This window comes from Bos grunniens, chromosome 10, assembly GCF_055505025.1.
Source record: "Bos grunniens cultivar Pamir isolate PY7600 chromosome 10, Bosgru_T2T1.0, whole genome shotgun sequence".
In the NCBI taxonomy this organism is placed as follows: domain Eukaryota; kingdom Metazoa; phylum Chordata; class Mammalia; order Artiodactyla; family Bovidae; genus Bos; species Bos grunniens.
In genome coordinates this window covers 27845179-27860886 of record NC_141174.1, presented here as the reverse complement: position 1 = coordinate 27860886, position 15708 = coordinate 27845179, and the positions used below count along the sequence as shown (strand labels likewise).

Genomic DNA, 15708 nt, shown 5'->3' with positions numbered 1-15708 from the left:
CAAAACAAAATCCCAGTCCAAGAAATTGGAAAGTCCTCTACTGAATTAAGCACATTGAAATAATCAAGTGCTGAAGGAGAGAAGCCTCTGGTCACAACCTACTTGCTTCTACTCCGCTGGCCAGCAGCCTGCAGCGTAGAGGCCTGAGTGAAATTATGGTACATTAGTTCCTTTTGGTTCGTCTCGAAGGTGGCTCAGATTTTGTTCATGCTGAAATTTGCCACTGATTTCAGCTGGACTTTCTCATTAACTAATGTTTATTTTTCAGTGGGGAGATATTTTAGCATTAGCATCCTCAGCTTGCTCAAACAGGAGCTAAAAGCTGAGCAAAATCTTCCTTTTAAAACCATTTCCAACATAGTTGAAAATGCTGGATGTCATCATTCCACTCAGTAAAATCGGTCCCTCCAAATATGTTAGTTTTGATATGCAGATGCCAAGAGGGTAATGGAAGATGGGGGTTCAGAACAGCCTAGAAGCTTAGAGCACCTTCCTTCAAGGGTGCACCTCTCCATGTATTGATAACCTCTGCATGAGCAACAAAGTGAGGTCAAGGAAGTGTGATCTGTTCATGCATTTCCTATGCAAAGAACTGGGAACCTCACAGGATTAAATTTCCACTTCAATTGTATAATTCTGTATGTGTACTTCATAGAGATAATGACTATTAATAATTCATCAGTATCCTTTATTGTATATATAGGGAGTTTATTGTAGGCTTCCCAGGTAAGCCCTGGGGTGAAGAATCCACCTCCCAAGCAGGGGATGCAAACTTGATCCCTGGGTCAGGAAGATCTCCTGAAGGAGGAAATAACAACCAATGCCAGTATTCTTGCCTGGAAAATCCCTTGGACAGAGGAGCCTGGCAAGCTACAGTCCTTGGAATTAGAAAAGAGTTGGACACAACTTAGTAACTAAACAACAAGAGTTTGTGAATAAATGTTCTTTCAAGTTAAGTCATTCATTATTTATGACTTAGGGATATTATATTTATTCCTTGCTGGTAATCATACCTTGAGCATCACCAAAAAAAATTACAATTATCGTCTTGGTAATATATTGATGTGTGAGTGCATGCTAAGTCGCCTTCAGTGGTGTCCGACTCTTCGTGACCCTATGAACTGTAGCCCACAAGGCTCCTCTGTCCCTGGGATTCTCCAGGCAAGAATACTGAAGTGGGTTGCCATGCCCTCCTCCAGGGGATCTTCCGACCCAGAGATCAAGCCCTCATTGATATTCTTTGTTAAAGCAAAATGTTTTTTTCTCTTTTGAAGAAGGGTGTGTGTGTCTTTGGGGGTTTGAATGACTTTCCAGAAACCCTGATGGCCCACAGTCAAGGTCAAAGCATATAATTAATCTTGTGTATCAGGAAGCCTTTTTTTTTTTTAACTCGATTATTCAGTATGCTAAAGAACTACAGTCAGAGGAACTTAGAGTCAAAAATAAAGCCAAAGAGCTTAGGAAATGTTTACTTTTCTCCTGCTAATGAGGACCTGGAACAGAGACTGGAATAATCCCTCTAAACCCCTTAACATTGGAACAAGTCTCTGCTTACACCACCGGTTATAACGCTGCACACCTGCTCTACTTTCTCTCATCCTTTTTCTATTTCTTTCCTCTGTTGTTAGACATCACCTACCTCCTCAGAGGTCTTTAACATCCCCTTCAGATACTCCAGGACCACAACAACCAGCCACTGAGCCTTTTAGATCTCCCTGTACACAATTCCAAACAACCCTGTTCGTTAAAACAAAGGGAGATCATTATAAAAGAAAATGCCAGAAGATTCATTTCACCAATAAGAAGCAAACTGTTTCTCTAGTAGAAATTTTCAGCAGCAAATAAAATTTTTAGAATTTTCCAAAGAATCCTTTTAAAGTTACTTCTTCATAAGTTGCTTTAACACGTTGGAGAAAACCAAAAAGGTACATATTATTTTTAAGAAAATGTCTCCTGAATGAAAAAGATAATCAGTCCTCTTGGAAAAGTTGATGAAATGCAATTTATTTTTTATCAATGCCACATTATTTTTGATTAGATGTACAGTTTATTTACTATCTCAGAAATTTTTTTATTATATTAAAAACCTAATTAATTTGAAGAGTTGAGTCACTACAGCAGAATTTGGTGCTTTTGTGGTGGCTCATTCATTTCCTGATCAGGGGAAGAAGGAAAACGTGAATTCAATCAGCACAACTAATAAGCCCAGAAGTAGAATGTGTGTATTTACATTCTCCATTGAAAAACACTCTTATGGGGGGGAAAAATCTAGGAAATTCCCCTTCTCCTTACCTTTTGTTAGTTGCAAAATAAGCATGTCTCCAAGAGTAAGGAGTTGCTGGGAGTCAGTTTTGTCTAGAGCCCCTCCCCCACCAATAGGCATGGACCACCATCTCTGCACCATTCACGCTGCCCGGGAGATCAGCCGAGGGCATACCACCTTCATCTCTACAGCAGTCTGTTTGAATTTCCCTTTGAGGCTCTGCTCCTTTTCTCTTTCAATCCCTCCTGTTATAAACTTTGGTTTGAGTTATAGCAAAGCACTATCTTGCTAGAGGTTAATAAAGGAAACTAGAGAAAAACTACAGTCTCCATAAAACAACCCAAGCTTGCACTGAGCTACCTCCAGGACAGGCAGCAGACATGCTAATCAATGGTGAGAGAGAGTCTGACATCAATAAATTCAAAGACTTCTCCAGGCGAGAACAACTCAGAAGAAACATTCCAAAAAGCCCATCGTGCTCCAATGGAAAGAATTTGGTTCTGGGTCAGAGAAACCTGGCATGTGCTGCCAATCAGCTGTCTGATCTTGGGGAGGTTACTTGACCTCTCTGAGCTTTGGTTTCATCATCTGTAAAATGGTGATGGCATTAACAATGCTTCGGCAATAACAATGCCTATGAGCACAGTTGACACAAGATTACAAAGAATTAATATAAAGGGTCCTGCCCTACTGTATAGCGTGTGGAACTCTGCTCAATGTTATGTGGAAGGCTAAATGGAAGAGGAGTTTGGAGGAAAATAGATACATGTGTATGCATGGCTAAGTTCCTTCACTGTTCATCTGAAACTATTACATTGTTTCCTTATCAGCTATATCCCAATAAAAATTAAAAGTTTAAATATATATATAAAGGGTCCTGTTTATAATAAGAAATCCATAAATGGTAGCAATATTTATATCTGCACTTCCAAACATAATGTTTTGCACAAAATTAGAATTCATAAATACTGTGGAAGCAAAGGAGGGAGAAAAAGAGAATGACAAAGAGGCACACAGGAAAAGGGAAGAGGAGATTTGAAAAAAAAATTAAGTTTACCACAGACAGACATTTTCCTCCTTTTCATTAATAACATTTCTGATTATAATAAATATTTACCGCAGAAGCTGTTGGAACACCACGGACTAGGAACACGGTGGACTCCTCTCCAGCACCGCAGATCCTGCGGATCAGAACCCTCCTCCTGTTATGGCAACCACGTCCACCTCGCCTCTGGCAGCTACATGTCACCACCAGATCTCTGCTGTTCCAGACCCCTCTCACCTCTGCTGAGACCAGGAAGCTCAGTTTCTCCTGCCCATCAACCCTGGTCTACAAAGACAGCCGCTATTGAGCTTTTCTGTGTCGCAGAAGCCCCTCACTAGTGCCTTCCTCATCGCTTTAATGAAGGGAGGATCCTCTGAACTCTCCAGGTGAACATATCAGGGCCCCTGTCTGAGGCTTTAGTCCTCAAATACTCTGCCAGGACAGTCTGGCATCTTCTCTTCATTCATGTACTCCACCATTTCCCCCAAGATTTAGGGAGCCAGCCCAAACACACACTGGAATGAAATCCAGGTGCCCTTGTGAGGATACCCAAGAAGCTCTTCTTAAAGTGAGAAAGTGTTAGTCGTTCAGTTGTGTCCAAATCTTTGTGACCCCATGGACTTTAGCCCACCAGGCTTTTCTGTCCATGGAATTCCCCCAGCAGGAGCACTGGGGTGGGCAGTCATTCCCTTCTCCAGGGGATCTTCCTGACTCAAGGATCAAACCCAGGTCTCCTGCATTGCAGGTGGACTATTTACCACTGAGCCACCAGAGATATACACAGGCTTATATTCTGCCACCCTCTCCTTCATCCCATCTCACATTCTCAAGATCCATTCCCAAGCACATTTCCCTGATCCCTGTCTGCTTTAGTCAAGTCCCGAGGTTCCTTCAATGGAAAATCTCATTCCTCCCACCAGAAGGAATGTCCTTCCCCAGCCGGATCACCCTGAGTCTTGACCCTAATCAGCCACGTAAAATAAATGAGGGGTTGTGGGTGGTGTGTAAAGCAGCCTCCTTGGACGGGGCCTCAGCCTGGTCTCCGAGCACCAGGAGGTTGGCCTCCTCTAGGAAGAAGGAACAGCCTTTTTGGTGAGGGAACCTCAAGCTCACCCAGGGGTGGTCCCCACTGCAGTCTCTGTGACCCACTATTTCCCTGTGAGGAACTTAAGGACAGGAGATTGCCAGGGTGAGAGACTCAGCCTTTCTGATGATTCAACTCCTCAGTTCAACTTATCCGGTTAGGCCTGAGGCCTGGTTTTCAGCACCTTCTGCCCTCCACCTTCAGGAGAAGAGAATCTCCTCAAATGTGTCTTTCATGCCAAGCCCCAAGTACTTTGATTGCACTTAACAACCAATCAGTCCCTACAGTCCTGATGATTACCATGCTTCCCACATCTCTCAGATGTTGTCGATGTTGTATTAACCCATACATACCTTTCCACATGCACCCCATCCCAATTCATCACAGCAGAGTCTTAGTAATCGTGTTGCTATAGCACCTCCTATGGCTCTCGAGGCCAGTATTACTACCTATGGCATTCTGGCTAAGTTTCCCAAAGATACCTCTGGGGATTTTATCCATTGGCCCCCTTAGGTTCACTCCCCACCTTTCTCCAACCTGCTTATTGGGTGGCCAACATTTATGAGCTGAACCAATGGGCTCCCCAATTCTCTGCCTTCCCATTTGCAGATCAGGGCACAGGAGCAGAGTGAGGTTGGAGTATTTGCTAACCACCTTCCTCCCTCCCAGGCCTCATACTGGTAGTGGCCACATCCTCCTATGAAAAACCACAACCCCTGTCAAAGAATTCCTCTCCTACAGTTCTCTTTGAGATCTGAAAATCACTTTCTCCTGGTCCTTCAGCCTACGCTGCCCACAGCTTCACACAAGTGTTTGAGAGTGTCTCACCACCCCCTAGTTGGTTTCCTTAATTCTGTCTTCATGTTTGTAAACAGCCTCTTCGTTTAATTATACTCAACATCCCACTGCAGTATATTATTTGTTTCCCACCAGGACCCTTACAGATGCTGCATGTTCAGTCATGTCCAACTCTCTGCCACCCCATGGAGTGTAGTCCACCAGGCTCCTCTGTCCATGGGATTTTCCAGGCAAGAAAGGGTTGCCATTTCCTTGTCCAGGGGATCTTCCCGACCCAGGGATTGAACCTAAGTATCTTGCATCTCCTGCACTGGCAGATGGATTCTTTACCACTATGCCACCTGCTACAGTCACTTTTTCTCAAATTCTGGCAAGCCCTTACTGCTTCCGCTTTTTTCCCCTAAGTTTGTTTCAGAAGCAACTCTTTCTCCCAGAAACTCCTGATGGAAGTTCTGAGGGATTGGTTGAAAACACCTGAGTGGAGCCATCCAGTCTTATCCCTAATCCTCTTCCTCCACCCCAGTGGCAACGGCAGGCACTCACATACTTTTCACCTTAGAGTGACCCTCTTATCTACCAACAGATCTGAAGGCTGGGTGGATTTTGCTCATGCCCTTTGTTCTGGGATGTCCACCTCAGCATCCCAATCCTAGATCATCAATCCTAACATTTGCTTTCCTGTTTTCATGGAGACTCATTGATTCCTCATTCAAGGAGGGCCCCTGGTTCTAGTGATGAAATGCCAGGGATGAGAATACAGATTGAGCCACCTTTGGGACTCATGGTACCCTGTCATCTGTCTGTATTCCTTACTGAATATGACATCCTAAATGTGCAAATAAAAATAACCTTGCAATTCATTTTAAGTGTGATTGTTGTTATAATTCCAAGTGTATTAAAGACAAAAGAGACTTTTGAAAGTTTTCGTGAATTCAAAAGACAGAGGAAATGCTTTATTGTCATTAACATAGATTTTCCTGGTGCAATGTGAAAAAAGAACGAGGTTAATTTCAACCCCCAAAATGTCAGAACTAAAGACACCTGCATAACATTAGAGTGTTTTTTAAAAAAAAAAAAAGTCACAGAGAATCAGCTGCTGTAAGATTTTAGAGAGGGAAAGAGCTAGACAATCACAGACTTTTTCCTCTGAGTCAGCAGTGCAGTTTTACCCCTACAAACACAGAACACTTTTGAGTTTAAAAAACTACAATTTAAAATATGCTCAGTGGTAAAGAATATTTGTGACTTGGATAATCTGGGACATATCTTTGGGGGAGTATCATTTGAGTCTAAATGCATAAGTTTAATTTCATAAATTTTTAAGATCAAGTGATAGCTCTGATTACATATTTTTTCTGAGTTGTTTGTTTGTTTTTAATCACAAAGTAGTCTCTTTATCAAGGATCTAAAAGGGACTTCAGGAATTTTTCTTGGGAAAAGAATCCCCTAAATCCAGACACCTTTCAATTTGAGCTACTGTTGCCCTCCTTTTTTTAATCTGAGCAGTCTCTATATCTTGTGTTGGTAATCCCTCAGTTAAAAGGAAAAGTAAGTTCTAAGGGAGCCTGCAATTGGATTTTCTTGGAGGGCATGAGGACTAAAGCGTTGGTTTTTATTAATTCTTGGCACTTTGATCATAAATCTAGTTGGAGACCAGTCATTAAATAAGACATGAGAATTTAAAGGCTTTTCTAGCCCCATTTCCTAATTATGCCCAAAGCATTTAAAATATTGGCTTACTATAAATCCATGTTGGAGGCAGGTTATGATATACAAGTTATGTTCTGAGATTCAAGGTGAAGAAAATTTAATTTGTAGTGGGTGAACCAGAGAAATTTTGTCAGGGAAGGCACAAATGCTGTTTTGCGTTTTTAGCGTAAGTACGCTGCCTCAGCCTTGTGCCTGAGCTGGGCAGAAGGGAGATGTATAGCCTTCTGCATAGGTGGGGTCAAAATTAAACAGTCCTTGAATTCAGGGGGTGTAGCTGCTCATGCTGCCCATGCAGGTGTGTCCGTGAGCCTGGCGCCCTCCGGCTGTGTCTGCAGGTCACACCAGCTTCAGATGGTCTCACACTCCGTGGTGGCGGTAGAGCAGGCCCCGCAGTCACAGCGGACCGCCACAGGGTAGCTGTAGAAGGGGTCGACTCCAGGGGCACAGTTGGGCAGCTTGACCGTCACCTGTTTGGTCTCATTGTAGGTACAGACCCGATGATGGGCTTCGATGTAGGGGGGTTCCAAAATGGGCTTCTGTCCCCACAGGCAGAAAACAGAAAACCCGTTAGAACATACCGTCCTGTTTCGTTTTCTTGGTACCACTCATCACTATAAGAGATTAGCTTGTTATTCATTTCTTTACTTGTTAATTTCTTTACTTGTTTCCCTTCCAGTAGAAAGCAAATTCAACAACCACCTGTTGAATCAATAAAAGAAAACAGAGCAAGGCAGATTCCTTAGTGCCCTACGTGCATCTCAAACCCTGCAGTCAGACCTAGTAGGCTTGAATCCCTGATCTGCCACTTGTTGGAGACCTTGGAAAATCAGTTTCCTCATCTGTAAAACAAAATACCTACTTCCCAGCATAGTTGTGGAAATAAGGTAAGACGGTAGATGACCAGCACCAAGTCAGTGTTCAGTAAGTGTAGTCTATCGTACTTATCAGAGCAGTTACAAGAGTAAGAAAGTAATATAAAAATAATAACTAGCAAGCCTTCAGAGGACAGCACTTTCATTTGTCCCAGGCAAGTGAAATATGTTTAATGGAGGTCCAGGATGCAGATCTTACATGCATGTCATGGGAATATGGCTTTGCCTTCATTGAGGACCATGTAGAAGAGTTAAATTCAATATCAACTTCTTCCTACTATTTCTCAGATAATGTTTTATCCTTTCTCAGTTTGCTTCATGTCCTCTTATCTTCAGTAATCTGGAATCCCAGGCAACATTGCCAAATAAAATACAGGATACCCAGTAAAATCTGAATTTCAAATAAACAGCAATTTTTAGTATAAGTATGTCCCAAATATTGCATGGGATAGACTTATACCAAAATGAAAAAAAAAAAAAAAAGGTTGTTTATGTGACATTCAAATGTAACTGGCATCCTGGCTTGATTGGTTTGGTTATTTGCTAACTCTAGCTACCCTAAACCTAGGCCAGAGCAAAGGCTAATTTCATCAATAGTTCCACCTTCAAAGTAAATCCAGCCACTGTGTCGTCATGAATATCCTTATTTTCAGACATGCTCCCCAGTTAAGTTACCAAAAATAAGTGCTTTATCAATCAGAAACTTTCAGATTGTGGGGAAAATAAACCTCATTCTTTTATCTACTTTCTAGACATAGCCTCCATTTTCATACCACAATAAAGGCATACATAAAAGCTGACTGACATTAAGGAGAGTCCTGCTCTTTAATAGTCTCATTTCTCCAGTGAGAGCATAGTCCCTGACCTTCTGTGGGTGACCGCTACCCAGTTAAAGCCATTTGTTGATTTATAAAGGGATAAGAAGATGCGTTCAATTAAAGGGAAATTGTGGTTTGAGATTTTAGCCCAGAAAGAGCTCCGAATAGCCTCGACAAGGCTGTGAGCAGGGGAAGGCACTGCCAGGCCACGCCCTGAACACAAGGAAGTTTCTCACATAACTTTTATGTCATGTGACAGCCACAGTATCTGCAACAACTGAATTTTCATTTGTTATTATGTCTCAAGCCCCCAAATGATGGGGAAATGAAGCTAACTTGGTGGAGTTGTTTCATTTAAGTTACAGGTTTCATTACCATAATCCAATTCCAATCATAGGGCCATAATTTTATCTAAATGATAACAGGTTGCTCTCTGAGTCCCTGAATAGAAGGATATTTTTCCTAATAGCAGTGTCCTTTCATAGTGCTCATGGGCTTCTAGTTTAGTGTTCATCACTCAATTGTGTCCAATTCTTTATGACCCCATGGACTGTAGCCCACCAGACTCCTTTGTCCATGGAATTCTCCAGGCAAGAATATTGGAGTCAGTAGCCATTCTGTTCTCCAGGGGATCTTCCCAACACAGGGCTCGAACCCAGGTCTCCTGCATTACAGGTAGATTCTTCCATCTGAGCCACCAGGCTTCTAAATGGGCTCAATTTGATGAGAAGATGTATAACTCCAGGAAGGGATTCATCCCTTTTAATTCAACATTTATTGAATGCCTTGCTTATACACGTCTTTTGACAAGAGCCATGAAAAGCACAAGAATGAACCTCTCCACTCAAAAAACTTAAAACCTAATGTGTGGTGGAGAAGGAAATAAGACAAAAAAGGTAGATGATGGTCATGGGCTGACCAAAGAGTCAGAAAAGGCTTAGAGGAGTTGGTTCTGGAAACAGGCACCAAGGAATAAATGTGAGCAGCAATATGAGAAAAGGACCAAAAGTAAGATTTCATGAGGAATACTGACTAAAACCTTTAAAATCTAGTCTCTCAGGCAGAGCTAATAATATGCACAGTGCCTGGGAAAATAGGCAGATGGCATATTGCTGAGGACCTTAAAAGGTAGTTACTGAATTTGCAGCAGTGGGTGATCATTAAAGGTTTTTGGAGCCAGGGTGACAAAATCAGAGCTAGTACTTCATTAGGAACCAATTCAGGCCCTAGTGGGCAGAGGCAGCAGTCACTGTATGGTGTGATCCTACGGGGTACTGAAAGGCGCTCTATCTCCTCACCCCTCAAACATCTCCTCTCAACCTTAAAGCATTCTAACTTTGATTGAGATTTTTATCCCATTTTAAATGTACAGTCTCTTAAAAAGCTGCATATAATTGTTATGAAGAACCTTAATAGATCTGTCAATGATGATCCCTGAGGGACCCAGGAATGACTCTAGGGGAACAGAAGAGAGCAGGGCTGAAGGTAAGGCACTGAAGGAGGGGCTGAGGACACGTCCTCACCTGCTGCTTAGCTTAGGGCCTTACTTGGTAACTGGCTGGCATTTTAAAGGGGGAGGAACACAGGAAAGAGTTTGGGTTATAAGCGTGAACCAAGAGTTTATTCTGAACTTTCCAGTGACTCCTTGCATGACTCTGCAGTCAGCTACCAATTGAATTCTTGTATGTCATCTGTAAAATGGGCAGAAAAACAGCACATCTTGGCCTCCCAGAGATGATTCCCAAATAGACAGACGCATGTCAATCAAATTATTAATTTTATCAATGCTTCGTTAGAAGGGCAATATCATATTTCTTTCAGATTATTTTTGGAAGATTCCAAGTAGTTGTTTTTTGTTTGTTTAACCCATAACAAAGTATAGATATCCCAGCTCTATCTCATTTCATTAAGAACTTTAATACTTTGGCTTCCCTCATGGTGCAGTGGTTAAGAATCTGCCTTGCAATGCATGGGACACAGGTTTTATCTCAGGTCTGGAAAGATCCCACATGCTTCAGGGCAACTGAGCCCTGAAGTGCCACAGCTACTAAGCATACACCGTAGGGCCCCTCATCCTCAACAAGAGAAGCCCCCGCACCACAACTAGAGTGGTCCCCTCTCTCCACAAGCAGGGAGAGCCCGCATACAGCAATGAAGACTCAGCACAACCAAAAATAAAAATAAAGAAATAATTTTTTTTTTAAGTGAGTACTTTAGAATCAGTCCAAGCGACATGAAGGCATTGCCACCAAAGCCTCTTTTGGGACTCACCTCCCAGGTTTCACAGCGGCCCCAGCAGGCATCCGTGGTGATCCGAAGGCCCCTGCAGCCCGGCTTCTTGGCCAGAAAAGTAAACTCCCTCACTGCACAGCCCACAAATGTGCGCAGGTTCTCACTGGAGGTGCTGATGACACAGCCACAGCCAGCCAGGAGCAGGAGGGTCATGGGGCCAAGAAAAAGGTACACCAGCCTCATGCTGTTCCTCCGAGAGGGAAAGGAAGGAGAATTTATTAATAGATCTAGCTACCTCTATCAATGCAATGGACATGAACTTGGGCAAACTTCAGGAGATGGTGAGGGACAGGGAGCCCTGGTGTGCTGCAGTCCATGGGTCTCGAATAGTCGGACACGACCAGGCAACTGAACAATAACAACAACCTCCATGGATAATGTGTTGGTCACTATCAAAGGGACATTGCCCTTAGAATTTCAGGTCACTAAACACCCAACCCTCCAAGGGTATCCTAAGGCTTTTCCTTATGGTATCCCAACTGCTGGATTTGTGCATTAAAGAAGTTTGTTCCAATAACCTCTTCAGAATGAATACAGAATATGACTAACACCGAAAGTAATGCATATCCTAACATGATACATGAACACACACGAATTATTTTTATTCAGATCCAAGGTATTCGGTATCATGCTACATGCTTCACTCGAAATTATATTTCCAGTGTCATGGATGAGAAATGGAGAGAGGTAGACAAATAATAATGGCATGCCCCATATGTATTGTTACTAACCCAACCCAGCACAAAACCATAAAACTTGGATATGCAGAACAGCCCTCACATCCGACTTGGTGGCCATTGATAAAAATGTGTCCTAGTTGCTACAAATTCCCTTTGATCTAAGCCTCCACTGTAATAGGCATCTTGTGACTAAATTTAAATCTGAATGATGGAAAGCATCAGGGGTATTTAAAACACAACCCCACTCAAATACCAATCCACTATCTATCCTCTCTGTTATTGTTGTTCAGTGACTCAATCGGCGACCCCGTTGACTGCAGTATGCCAGGCTTCCCTGTCCTTCACTATCCACTTGAGTTTGCTCAAACTCATGTCCACTGAGTTGATGATGCCATCCAACCATCTCATCCTCTGTTGCCCCCTTCTCCTCCTGCCCTCAACCTTTCCCAGCATCGGGGTCTTTCCTGGGTCTTGATCATTTCCTGTGCTTTTTCAGGAGCCAGAATCACTTCTTTCATGGTTGGCCCACCAGACAGACCCACCATTCAGGTGGGTGAATGCTGAATGCTGAAATGAGGGTGGACTCTCCACTTGCAGAGCACCCTCAATTCATTATGATTTAGACTGCAGAGTTATTTATTCCCAAACTTATCTCCCAGTTCCTACTTCTGACCTGTCACCTTAGCAAGGCTCTCTGGACTTACCCTCAGGCAGAATGAAGTTCCTGTATGGAGAAGCACTTACCTGATCTTACTGGAGCTGACTCGCCTGTAAAGCTGAAACTTGTACTCAAGATTTTGGAAAGTCGCAGTGAGTGGTACAAGTTTGCTCTGGGTAAATGCCTCTACCCTCTGTGACTGGGCTGCTTGATTGCTCAAATATATAGGAAAGGTCTTGTCAATCAAAATGAAAAGGGAGGCAGAGCCTTACAGGAACCACTAAACACATCAAAGCCTTGGAATATAAAGCCGTTCTCTATTTTCCAAAAGTGATTAACTTAAAGGGTGTTGTTTTGTTTCTTAACATCGCCTATTGAAAAAGAAAGTTACCTTGGTGGGTGACATAATCCTGGGGAAACAGTCAAAGGTAGTTCACCTGGCTCTGGAAGACCAAGTGCACTGGGGCAAGATGGATTAGATTTTCCTTTGCAGTAATCACAACTTTCCTTCTCAATAGGAGGCAGTCACCAGCTGCTCACAGCACTCTTTCCTTTAACTCATAACACATTTCAATGCATTGAAAGATAAAAAAACAATAATTCTTCCTGGGAAGAACATGGGATCACTAACTGAAAGGATGGAAATCATGGTAAGAAACATTTGAATGTCTTAAGATGCATTAAGTATTAGAGCATATTAATAACACCTTAAAATGAATCACACAGGAAACAAATATTAAGGTATTCAACACGATTATCTTCCAGCAAGGGACTTAAAATGACTTTTTATTTTTTCCATGTAGTTTTCAGCATCTTTCACATTTCCTACTTGGGCAGGCTTCTCTCATAGAAAGTTGGTTAGTACTGATACTTTAAAAATTAAAATAAACCAATAATTATCCATTTGTGCTGCATGTAAGGATATTCAATGCTGTTGTAATAGAACTGCTTCATTTGATTTCTGGTTCTTAAAGTTTAAACTAAGAATGAAATAGCATTCTTTATGAGTATGAGACACAGTTTATACTCCAATCTGCAATTGTAGCGTGTAAATGGATTAAAAATCTCATTGTTCATGGCATTATTGTGGGTGCGCTAAAAAAATTAATGAAGCAGACATCTTTCTAGCCTTTAGGAGTTTATATATCATAGCTAATAATGACATATTTCAAGACATTTAAGGTGCACATTAAATAAATATGATTCCAAATAAAGTTGAAACATTTCTATTTTCAACAAAGAAAGGTGTTCTTTAAATAGACTTGCTACTCATTAAGGGTTTGATTTTTTTTCAAAATATATAACAACTCTTAGTGAATCCATCACTATATCATCAATATACCTATCTCTAGAGTCAGATTATCATATGTATTTTATAGAAATCGAACTAGGCTTGGAACAAAGGACTTTCTTCAGCCCTTCAGACTGAGAAGCATAAGCAGACCTGGGGTACTATAGGGACAGACTGCTGACCTGACGTGACTGTCCTAACTCGCTGAGCCAATGGGTGGTGAGCTGCCATCCTGACCTGAGACTGTTCAGTCCTTTTGAAGAGACCTGAAACATACATACCTGGGTCTGCGATGTCACAAGATAAGGAAAGACAACAAAGAGAGGCCAAGAAGTGCCTTTCTTCTCCAGCTGGGCTGTGGCGTTCTGCTTGCTCCCCATCAGCAGTGACCTTATAAGAATGACCACTTATAGTCACTGAGTGCTCTTGCATATGTTACCTCTAAATCTTATATCAGTTATGTAAATCAAACTATATTGTCTTCTTTTTCCATTGGGATAAATGGAGGCTCTGTTATTTTGTAATCTCCTGGTCTCCAAAGCCTTCGGAAACACTGAGATGGCAAATCAGTTTGTTTCATCCCTGTAATCAACTGCAGTCAATCGAAGGTACCACCTGGAACACTCTGTTAAGAAAGGCCTCAGGCTTCCCTGGTGGTCCAGTGGATAAGAATTTGCCTTGCAATGCAAGGGACACCAGTTTGATCCTTGCCCTGGGAGGATCCCACATGCCACTGGGCCACTAAGCCCGTGTGCCACAACTACCAAGCTTGCGCTCCAGAGCCCACGAGCTGCAACTTCTGAGCCCACACGCTGCAATTACTGCAGCTTGCTGTGCTCCACAACAAGAGAAGCCGCAGCAATGAGAAGCCTACCCACTGCAACCAGAGAAAGCCCACCTGCAGCAACGAAGACCCACCACCACCAAAAAATAAACTAAATAAATAAATAAGAAAAGAAAGGCCTCTGAATCCATTCCTAGTACAGAAAGCTGTGGCCCACCAACTTCATCATGAGTGTAGGAAAAGGGGATGGCATGTGGCTGCCACTTTTTTGCCATCCATGCACTGTGCCATGCCACCTGCCTCTCTAGAGGCAGTGAGAGGGTTGCTGTGTGATTTCAAGGGTTACTTAAGGCCCTGATACCCACAAAACATCTCAGAATCTGTATCTGCAGGCTTCCCTTCCATTTTCATTGACGTTCCCACCTTTAAAGTCATTCTTTTGATACAGCAAAGATGTGGGCAATGTCTCCAAGCACAGATCCAAGAGAATCTTCTCTCATCTTGTCACATTATCTTCACTTCATTCATTGTTACCTTGGAGGATGAGTCACAAGATGTAGGTTTCCTGGGGGTAAGGAGCAGGGAACAGGGGGGTAGGAGAGCAGTCATCTTGAGGTCTAGGGGAGCATGACAACAGAGGAGGGAGGAGCTGAGTGTCAGCATCTTGAAGGGTTGAGGCCTGGTCCAGAGTGGGCAGTCCCGGACAAGGGAGGACCAGCAGTGTACAGTCTGTGCAGGAGATGGAAACACTGCAAGAGCCTGGTAACTCTCTTCCCTGGTTCAGCCAAGCTGATTCTTAGTGGCACAACTTCTTTTGTGACTGCCTTGGGCAGGTCACTTCTCTCAGCCTCAGCTTCCTCATCTGCAACATGAATAGGTCAGACCTGATGACTTATGAGGCACTTTCTAGCACCAGAACTTAAAGATTTGCAAATTATTTATGAATATAACAAGCTGAGGGCAAGTCAGGTAGAGAACTGAAGGTTCATATTATAATAAAGACATCTAGGTTTGTGTTCATCTGACTCTGATACTTGCCAGCTTGTGATCTTGGAAAAATCTCATAGCCCACTGAATCTCAGTTTTCCACAAAACTGAAAATGCCTTTTTCAAAGGATTTATGTAAGCATTCTACAAAATAATGTCTAGAAATTGTTTATCTCAGTGCTTGACACCTCATAAGCGGGAAATAAATGTTTTACTCTTTTTTTCACATTGTCATTGTGTGTACCCCTAAGAAAAAAGAAGCTGTCAATAAAAAATTATGTCTGTTCATTATTAGGCATATCCTGATTTCAAAGGTATCAAATGTGGAAAAAATGCAAGTCTGAAAATAGAGGAAGCAAAGTCTTTGGGGGCTAGAAGACCTTCTCAGCATCCTAAAACCAGGAGACTTAGGTGGGTACCAACTGT

At 42.5% G+C, this 15708-nt stretch overlaps 2 protein-coding genes and 1 long non-coding RNA gene across 7 annotated transcripts in view; 1 reads left to right on the top strand and 2 right to left on the bottom strand.

The window, feature by feature from the left end:
* LOC147364210 (uncharacterized) overlaps window positions 1-3517 on the bottom strand; it is a 151492-nt gene extending 147975 nt beyond the window's left edge. The window contains exons 1-2 of one of the 2 annotated variants that reach the window (XR_015133632.1): window positions 3381-3517; window positions 1640-1737 (exon numbers count right to left, since the gene is read on the bottom strand). This is a non-coding gene — a long non-coding RNA (uncharacterized LOC147364210). Of the gene's footprint in view, window positions 1-1639; window positions 1738-2292; window positions 2422-3380 lie in introns of those variants that run through there. The other variant, XR_015133633.1, reaches the window with a different exon arrangement.
* The window catches only part of RHOJ (ras homolog family member J), a 105712-nt gene extending 99662 nt beyond the window's left edge, over window positions 1-6050 (top strand). Inside the window, exon 6 of one of the 2 annotated variants that reach the window (XM_086318915.1) lies at window positions 3389-6050. The gene's annotated coding sequence lies outside the window, so the exon portion shown is untranslated. Of the gene's footprint in view, window positions 1-3385 lie in introns of both variants that reach the window. The other variant, XM_086318914.1, reaches the window with a different exon arrangement.
* Window positions 5782-12735, bottom strand: GPHB5 (glycoprotein hormone subunit beta 5). Of its 3 annotated transcripts, none has more exons than XM_086318918.1 (3): window positions 12612-12735; window positions 10862-11066; window positions 5782-7436 (listed from the first exon to the last, which is right to left on the bottom strand). In XM_086318918.1, exons 2-3 carry the CDS (start codon window positions 11063-11065, stop codon window positions 7248-7250), a joined length of 393 nt encoding a protein of 130 aa, XP_086175044.1. In that variant the 5' UTR covers window position 11066; window positions 12612-12735; the 3' UTR covers window positions 5782-7247. The 3 variants fall into 3 exon arrangements, with proteins under 3 accessions (XP_086175044.1, XP_086175043.1, XP_086175042.1); XM_086318917.1 differs by lacking the exon at window positions 12612-12735 and adding an exon at window positions 12307-12438 and having other exon boundaries at window positions 10862-11072; XM_086318916.1 differs by lacking the exon at window positions 12612-12735 and adding an exon at window positions 12307-12419.
* Window positions 12736-15708: the final 2973 nt, after the last annotated feature.

What these genes read in the sequence shown, in the direction of transcription:
- GPHB5 (XM_086318918.1), bottom strand. Translation starts at nt 11,065, where the DNA reads ATGAGGCTGGTGTACCTTTTTCTTGGCCCCATGACCCTCCTGCTCCTG. An exon ending in GCCGCTGTGAAACCTGGGAG is followed by an intron (nt 7,437 to 10,861) that starts GTGAGTCCCAAA and finishes CTGTGGGGACAG; the next exon opens with AAGCCCATTTTGGAACCCCC.